At 39.1% G+C, this 8,088-nt stretch overlaps 1 protein-coding gene across 2 annotated transcripts; it reads right to left on the bottom strand.

Annotated features, from left to right (window-relative positions):
* Positions 1-1,665: 1,665 nt before the first annotated feature.
* ebag9 (estrogen receptor binding site associated antigen 9) lies at positions 1,666-8,068 on the bottom strand. Of its 2 annotated transcripts, XM_077576772.1 has the most exons (8): positions 7,936-8,004; positions 7,744-7,863; positions 7,402-7,496; positions 7,075-7,156; positions 6,805-6,966; positions 4,913-5,023; positions 3,659-3,750; positions 1,666-3,465 (listed from the first exon to the last, which is right to left on the bottom strand). In XM_077576772.1, the coding sequence occupies exons 3-8, from the start codon at positions 7,482-7,484 to the stop codon at positions 3,348-3,350; spliced, it is 648 nt and encodes a 215-aa protein (XP_077432898.1). In that variant the 5' UTR covers positions 7,485-7,496; positions 7,744-7,863; positions 7,936-8,004; the 3' UTR covers positions 1,666-3,347. The 2 variants fall into 2 exon arrangements, with proteins under 2 accessions (XP_077432898.1, XP_077432897.1); XM_077576771.1 differs by lacking the exon at positions 7,744-7,863 and having other exon boundaries at positions 7,936-8,068.
* Between the last annotated feature and the right edge of the window lie 20 nt (positions 8,069-8,088).

The following is an 8,088-nucleotide window of genomic DNA, read 5'->3' on the forward strand; positions in this document are numbered from 1 at the left end:
TCACATTATACATCATTACTGTATGTTTTTATAAAGTACAATATTTTTCTAATTAAGGCGTTCACTACAAATGTTGGGGCTGGACTGGATTAATGGGATTTCTATTAATTTCATCAGGGAAACGTGATTTGAGATATGAGTGTTCTTAGTCACGACTTCATGAAACATGAAACAAACAGAACAAGTATCTCAAGGCACCACTGTGGGTAACTTTTATGTAAGAGGCCTGTTAAAGTTGGCAAAGATCGTCATTTATTTAAGATGTTCACATGAATAAATGAAGAGGAGACCTTACCCAAACAGCTTTAATTCCCATGACTGCTTATCCTGGATAAAAGCTTTCTCAGTCTTGTGTTTTCCACATCCTTTGGGTTAAAAGAGTCAACAGACTAAAGTGCATTAAATCCACTCAGTGGTTGACTCTGGAGCTGTAAATCTGCAAACAAATTGGGTTATTGCCACTGCAGATACCATTCCCTTCAACCCACACTTTTTTTTTCATAGTTATGATGTAACGGCAATTCAAATTTACTCAAGAAAAATGTGATAAAGGAGCTGACACTAAATGTAATCCCTATGATGTCATTGCACTCTGCAATATCGTGGTAGAGTGCAATCCATGTTACATAATCAAAATACTTTAATTCAGTAGGCATCAAAAGCCTGAGTCATAGGATGCTCTTACGCCCTCCATGGCAGGCTTGCGTTAAGAGAATGTGGGCTGAAATATTACCCTTCAGGATATAGTAAATAGTCTGTTTACTCTTCAAATTCCAAATTGCTTGCACAATGCAGTTTGTAAAACAACTTCAAAAATTATTTTTCATTATATACTCAACTTTTTTCTTGGAGGAATACATGTAAAGTATTTTTTACAGCCATCTCTTATAACCAAAATTTTGCCATTCATTTACGCCATTGGATAGTAAGTAAGCCATTAAACGCCTCTCCTGTAAACTAAGAATATCTAATGAAATTGCTTCCTTGTCCAAAAATCGATAAATGTCAGTCAAAAATACAAACAAAATGTTGTGTTGAGTCTAGAATGAACCCCATCTTATCCAAATCATACAACTAAGTCATTTTTGTTTGTTTCAATTCGCCGTAAAGTTGCCTGATCACTTTCAGCACTGATATAAAGCTGAAAATGTAAAAGTCAGACAAAAACATCCGTATGAAGTTTCACAGCAGTTGCATTAAAACAGCAGTTTTTGTTTAGTTTTTTTTTAACTAAGGGGGGCATGTACAAATGGCCAAAACACAACCCAGAGGGTTAAGTGTGATGTTTACACAAAATGTCACTTAATTCTTGTGGATAAGCTCTTGATCAAAGTAGTTCCCGTTGGCCACGGCTGGACTGGAATAACAAAAAGTCAGCCCTGGCAATTTGACTTATGCCACCAGACCTGACCACCTCAGGTTAACACGTAGCTCTGCAACTAATGTTGATTGGCTTCAGGTTGCGATCCATATTGTAAACGGATTCATTGCTTCCTATAAATTGTGGGCTGGTCTCTTGGGGTAAAATAGAAGAAAATAAATAGCACCGCATATGCCCCAAAAGACACTGGCCCACCGGGCATCTGTCCTGTATGCCAGATGGCCAAATCGTATGCTTCAGATTTGGGGTTCACTCAATTCTGGTGAGAAAGCACATTATTCACCTGAATCATAAAAGTTTATTCAAAAAGCTGTGAGGGCATACTTGATGATTTCACTGACAGTGCTGTCATTTTTTCATAAGCAAATTAAAACAAAACAATGTACTATACATCAGAAATACATAAAGCATAATTCCATTTCTGAATAGACACACAAGTACCATGCAAACTGTTGGTGAAACAGGGAGCTCTTATTGCTGAAGAATCTCAATTCTTAAAAGGCTCTTCAATTACCTGCTTGCTTTCTTTAAGCCTGTTCATGGTCTTATCACTAAAGCTGTAGAACAATTAGCAGTGTTCTTATGCGACCCCAGATTTGGCATCCATCTTTTATCCAAACTCTAGAAACGCACATTTCACTTCACAAAGGCTGCCAGTGAAAATTTAATGACAAATGGGGGCTACAATAAGTGATGTAGCTAGTGAAAACGATCCATAACTCATGAATCGCCCAATGGAATTGGGACGTTGGGTAAATGTTAACAAAAACTGAATACAACAATGATATTCAATTTTCTTAACCTCATTTGAATATACTACAAAGACAAGATATTGAATGTTCAAACTGATTGTTTTAGGCTAATATTCACTCATGTTCAATTTGATGTCTGCAACACGTTCCCAAAAAGATGGAAAAGGCGCATTCGCCATTGTGTTACATCATACTTCCTTTTAACAACACTCAACCAGTGTCTGGGAAGTGAGAACATTAAATTGCTAAAGCTTTGTGGGTGGAATTTGCTCCCATTCTTGCTTGATGTAGGCTACACCTTGAGTTGCTCAACAGACAGGGTTATGCTGTCATATTTTGCGTTTCGTAATGTGCCCCACATTTTCAATGGTTGACTGGTCAAGGACTGCTGGCGAGCCCATCGATTACTCGCTCTCAATTAATGCGAAGCCAAGCTGATGTAACGTGTTCAGAATGTGGCTTGGCATCATATTGCTGAACGTCCCAACGTCATTGGAATTGCTATTTACAGTTATCCAAGACCAATTTCTCCAACTAAAATATTAAAGAGACGCTGAGTGACTGCATATTTTTCTATCACAGTCTGAAGCTCATGTTGGTAGCCATGATGTTACCATAGGAACCCACGGCTTAAAATTACAGGCTGGATTATGCTATTGTCTTTAAATACTAATTTTATACAATGCAAGTAATCGTTTCTTGGAAGGTGGGGGGGATTCCTTTTAAGCAATGAAACGCATACAAAAACAATTATGAAGCAGACCAATGTCACAGGTAAACAGTGAGCCTTAAAAATAAATATGCCTCTTTGTCCTTTGCGGTTAGAAATAAGACAAAGAAAACCAATAGTACACCTTTTACGTAAAGGTTGCACAGCACAGATTTGATTTTATTTACACACCTTGAATAGGGCCTGTGCTAATTAGCACACACACCTACTAATATACTGGGGTCGGAGACATACGAATTCTTAAAGAACAAATTGAACTGGAAACAGGGTGGAAAAATGGGGTTTGTAAGCGAGCCCAAGAAGGGTTCACTGGTGCCGCTCACAAATGGACAGGAACGGCTGCTGGATGAGGACCACTTACTGAAAATGGAGCAGTGCAGCATGAGAAATTTGGATGGGTTGATGATTCTAAAGATAAATTCACGACTGATTCAGTGTCTTTCCCTTGAGATCCTCTGGCTCAAAACTGAGCATTACCAAAATGTTACGAAAGCTTAACAGCCATCTTTTGCTCTTTCTTCATCATCCTCTGTGCATCTTTCTCCATCTTCTTCCTCTGCTGCTCCATGGACCGCTTTTCTCTCTCAGCAAGTTTCTGTTGCCTGTTACAAGGATGACGGATTGTAAGGTATGTTGTTATAGATCATGAATGCATCCTAATCTGAGCGTGATGACAATGAACGCCACCTGTCTCTCATTGGAATACACAATAGTGGTAAACGCTACCATCTGGTGGTCAAAGAGTGAAACTACATGCCTATCAGCTGTCTGATGGTACAGTAATAGATGCATTACCTGAGCACCTCTTCTGCTTCCCAGGTAGCGTCAGATTCATCCTCCCAGGCGTTGGTGTCCCCCTGCCAGTTGTCCATTTCGCCAAGCTCTGCCTGTACAAAGTTATACAACAGCACCAATGAGGATTTGACAGCAAATCTGTTGGCACAATAATATGTTTACGCTAACAAACACGACCAGTTCTGGAAGAAAATAGAGGTGGAATTTTGACACTAAACAAATGACAAATATTAGAAATATTACATATGGTGCTTTTAGAGCCCTAGGTTTTAACAGCAAATAAAAAAAATAAAATTAAAATAAAATAAAATAATTCTTGCACTGCTTAAATGTAAATCTACAGTAGGTTACACATAAGACACTATTTACCAAGTGTTACTTCCCATTTTTTTGTTTAATATTAAATATTAAAACAAATTTGAATGTGATTGAATTTGTACAAACTTGAATTGAAAAAATGAATTAGGAAAATATGCCTTTGAAAGTAAAGCAGTGGCGTTCAAATCACTATGTGTGATGACAATTATTTCATTATTAGTCATTGTTAAAAAAAAAAAAAAATTAATTAATGTACAAAGCAAAGCATGGCTTTACTTTGATGATGTTAAGTGTGATGTGTGAAGTCAGACACTTCTGATCACATTATGAATGGAGGTGACACGAGACAGGGACTTCCTGACAAGCCCTGGGATACAACAGTATTAACGTTTAGGGCCGTAACATTTTTTTATTAATTTTTTTTACAATTGATTATTCTGATGATTATTCAATTGATTACTTGGGTAGCCACGTGGACGCACTTTGGAGCAAGCTATGCTAAGCTAAGTTAGCTGGAGAAGCTTTAACTCGCCTGAGACAAGTTTTACCACGCACAGCGATTTAGTGAAAGAAAGCCTGTTAAGAGCATGCAAGCATGAAACGGACACTCAGGCAAGCGTCTTTTGCAACATGAATACACTGTAGTACGAGTCTACAAACACCATAGAGTGTGTTAATAAGAATGGTAGGGTACATTACATAAGCTAATAAGTTGCAAAATAATAATAATAAATCATCCAACCAAACCCATCGTAGCGCTGTGGTGGCCGGCTGGACCAGCTCGTAGCCACGCGTGTACGCTCCTGTGATGCCGCCTCTCCAAAATAATGCTAATGCTAATAGCAATCAACCATAAAAGCTTCATTTTAATGTCTCTCAGCCATAAACAGAAATTATGCATGCCTGAAGATTCACAGATGATAAAAGGTAACTCACTGAAGGTGGACAGAAGGTCATCATATCCTGAGAGGCTGCTAGTCTGCTAGAGAAACTCGCTGAGCCATCAGGCACCAGGTAGTTCAATGGCTCCCTTTTCTTTAGCACGATCTGCAAAGTGGAAAACAGAGACATACCAAAAAAGTGTGTGTGAAAAGGTAATGAATGGTTTAGACAGTGTGTACAATGATGCCGGCAATGCCTTGGGGCAAAACAATATTAGTCGACCATTTTTTGTGGACTTGTTTTTTCCCAGCCCGGAACTGATTACCTTCTCATCCTATCGAGAAAGTTTCTCGTCCTAATGTGAAACATTGTTTCATTTTTTCCCTCATGTCACTTTAGGGGCTCTGGAGTAAGCTTCCATAAGCTGTCAGATAATTAAAGTTGATTTTAAAAGCGGGACAAAGTGGTCTCAATTATACAGCTCACCAGCCCCTGCGCTGAGCCGGGTTTACTTGGAGACTTACATATTCAGTCCCAATCAAATGTTTTCAACTGAAAATCTCTGGTCACCTGTTTTTATGTGTCGGGATCTGCTGTTTACATGCTGTCAATCAGAAGAGCCATTTTACAGCGGTGTGACACACTGGGATAATAACGATACATTTTATTGGAAGCGCCTTTCAGGACACTCAAGGTCATTGTACAAAACGTTAACTAAACGACATTAACTAAACGTCACGTGATTTACCAAATTGAGTTTGTGTATCCATTTAGCACAGCAGTCATGATTGTCTTAAGCACAAGCTAAATAAATACATACAAAATAAAATATTAACAAGTTACACATTTTGAAACAACTCCCATCACAGAGAAAAGCACTGGTGAGACGCTGCCCTTTTCAACCATGTTAACGACGACGTCACTGCACATTTACGTCAAGACACAGCATGTGTAGCCGGATAAAGCCAGCCAAGCCAGCTACAGCGCTATGTTGTTTACATCCACATTCCGCCAAGCAGTGTATTTATGTATTTACTTATTTAACCTTTCTTTAACCAAATAGGCCAATTGAGAACCATTTGTCATTTACAATGACGACCTGGCCTGATTGCGACTTGAGTGTGATGCTGAGGTTCGGAACAGCCAACACCGGAACTAGCATGTCAAAAACAGAGGACTTCTTTACTTCTACACCGCAAATCCATGTGGAGGTGTTTAATTGGGTTAGTATACACAATATAATGTTTTTGCAGTTAACTGATCATTTATGTTAACGAAGTTAAGCCACACTTTTGTTCGGCGTGTGTAAGCCGTGCGCATTTCACTGGTTCAGCTGCTTCTTCGTGTTCACACTTGGCAGACGAGCACTCGGCTGGGCTCAAAATACGCTTTTATGCTCAAAATACGCTTTTATGCACAACATCTCCTTTTGTGCCGAGGTCAGACTACATTAATGTAGCTTGATTTTGACCCGAGAGACGTGTTGCAAACAAACATTCACTGTTGTGACCGATTTTGAGTTGCCTTGACGAGTCGTAACCCGTGGCGTATAGCGTGACATACTCAGCGACGATTGGTCGTCTGGCGTCTCGGATGCTTCATGACCACGATGCAGAAAGTCTGACATGTCAGAATTTGTGTTTTGCCGCATAGTGCAACATGTCCTACATCGTGCTACAAAAAATGACGAGCAAAAATGACCTTTACACTCAAGCTCCCTTTTCAGCTCAAGATATCTCGTTGGACACAAATGCAGCTTCAAGCTGGAGCTTGGCACAACACGAACGAATGTGAGCGAGTGCCGTGCTTGTTGTAAAAGGAAAAATCTGAATTTGTGTTCATTTCTCTTGCCGCTGACAAACAAATCAGAAACTAAACCGTCACAATTTTGTTGGATTTTAGAAAGAAAAAAATATATTTGTGGCGTATGATAAAGATATATATACCTTCTGTGTTTTCCTGATGGTGGGCGTCATGTCTTTGAAGTAGTCGGGCTCCTCAATCTCATTGGGTTGAGGTGGAACGTTTCCATTACCACCTTCAATCTTAATACTTGTTGGAGCTTCTTCATCCCATGAACTCCATTCTTCAACATCTGGCTGTGTAGACTGAACAGCACAGAGAGGAAAATGATGTGTTAAAATTTATCTCTGCACCACTGGACATTTTTTTTTAGGCTAGAGTAGTTGGTTAATTCCACAGAGTTCACTACTAACCTCTTTTGGTATGGATGATGAGAAATCCACGGTGGTCGGCAGAGTTATTTGATCCCCACTGAGTTTTCGGCCCCTTCCACTCCTAGTTTATTGCCAAACAATAACAACATTAAAAAGGGGACATAAGGTCACACCATCATTTTGAACTTTAACTATTTTAATTACCGGTAATATCAAAATCAGATAATCATATATACAGTGCACTGCAGGAAATGGATGTATCAATTAAAGGCAAATCGACTCAATGCGATGCCCAACACCAACAGCTATCATAATACGGATAGATTATTTTCAACTGATTGTTGTAATGTTTTCCTGAACACTCACCTGCATATCAATCTCTTAAAGAAAGAGAGCAAACTGGCCAGGCATGTGCAGATCCTAAACAGACGGAATTGTGTGATGGCCATGACGAAATTGATCTGGTAAAAACAATTAAAAATAAATCACTATTAATATTTAGGTGGTTTTGTTAGCATTCTTAAAGACCATGATGTTGGAGTCAAAAACATGTAAATAATAGCAACGCACCAAATTTATCAACGCTAATATCAAGTAAACCTTCGCAAAATGTAACGTTTGTGCACTTCAATGCTGTCCAGCTCGTGAATTCTTTAATATCGACCGTTCAATAATAAAACCACCAGCGTATTTATTAGTATAAATTACCGTATGCAAAGCTGACGTTTCCTTTTGTGTTGCTGACGAGACAAGTTCATTTATTTGCCAACCGTTGCTTGCTAGCTTAGCCCACAGGAAAGCATGCTCTTTCAAAAATCCGTCAACAGTCTGTCAGTGTGACAAAATATTTTCGCTATAAATTACGGTCATGTCACAAGAAAGACCGAAAGAGGTACATACTCCAATGCTGTTTCATGACAGAACTCTGAAGTATCGTTGCTCATCTCCCTTGCACAGCTGCCATATTGGAGCTCAGCTGGGAGGAGCAGGAACAAGGAAATAGGAAAAAAAAACTACAGGCGCGATGCCTTCAGTGATTCAAAAAGTGTCGGA

This window comes from Vanacampus margaritifer, chromosome 9 (assembly GCF_051991255.1).
Source record: "Vanacampus margaritifer isolate UIUO_Vmar chromosome 9, RoL_Vmar_1.0, whole genome shotgun sequence".
Taxonomy (NCBI): Eukaryota; Metazoa; Chordata; class Actinopteri; order Syngnathiformes; family Syngnathidae; genus Vanacampus; species Vanacampus margaritifer.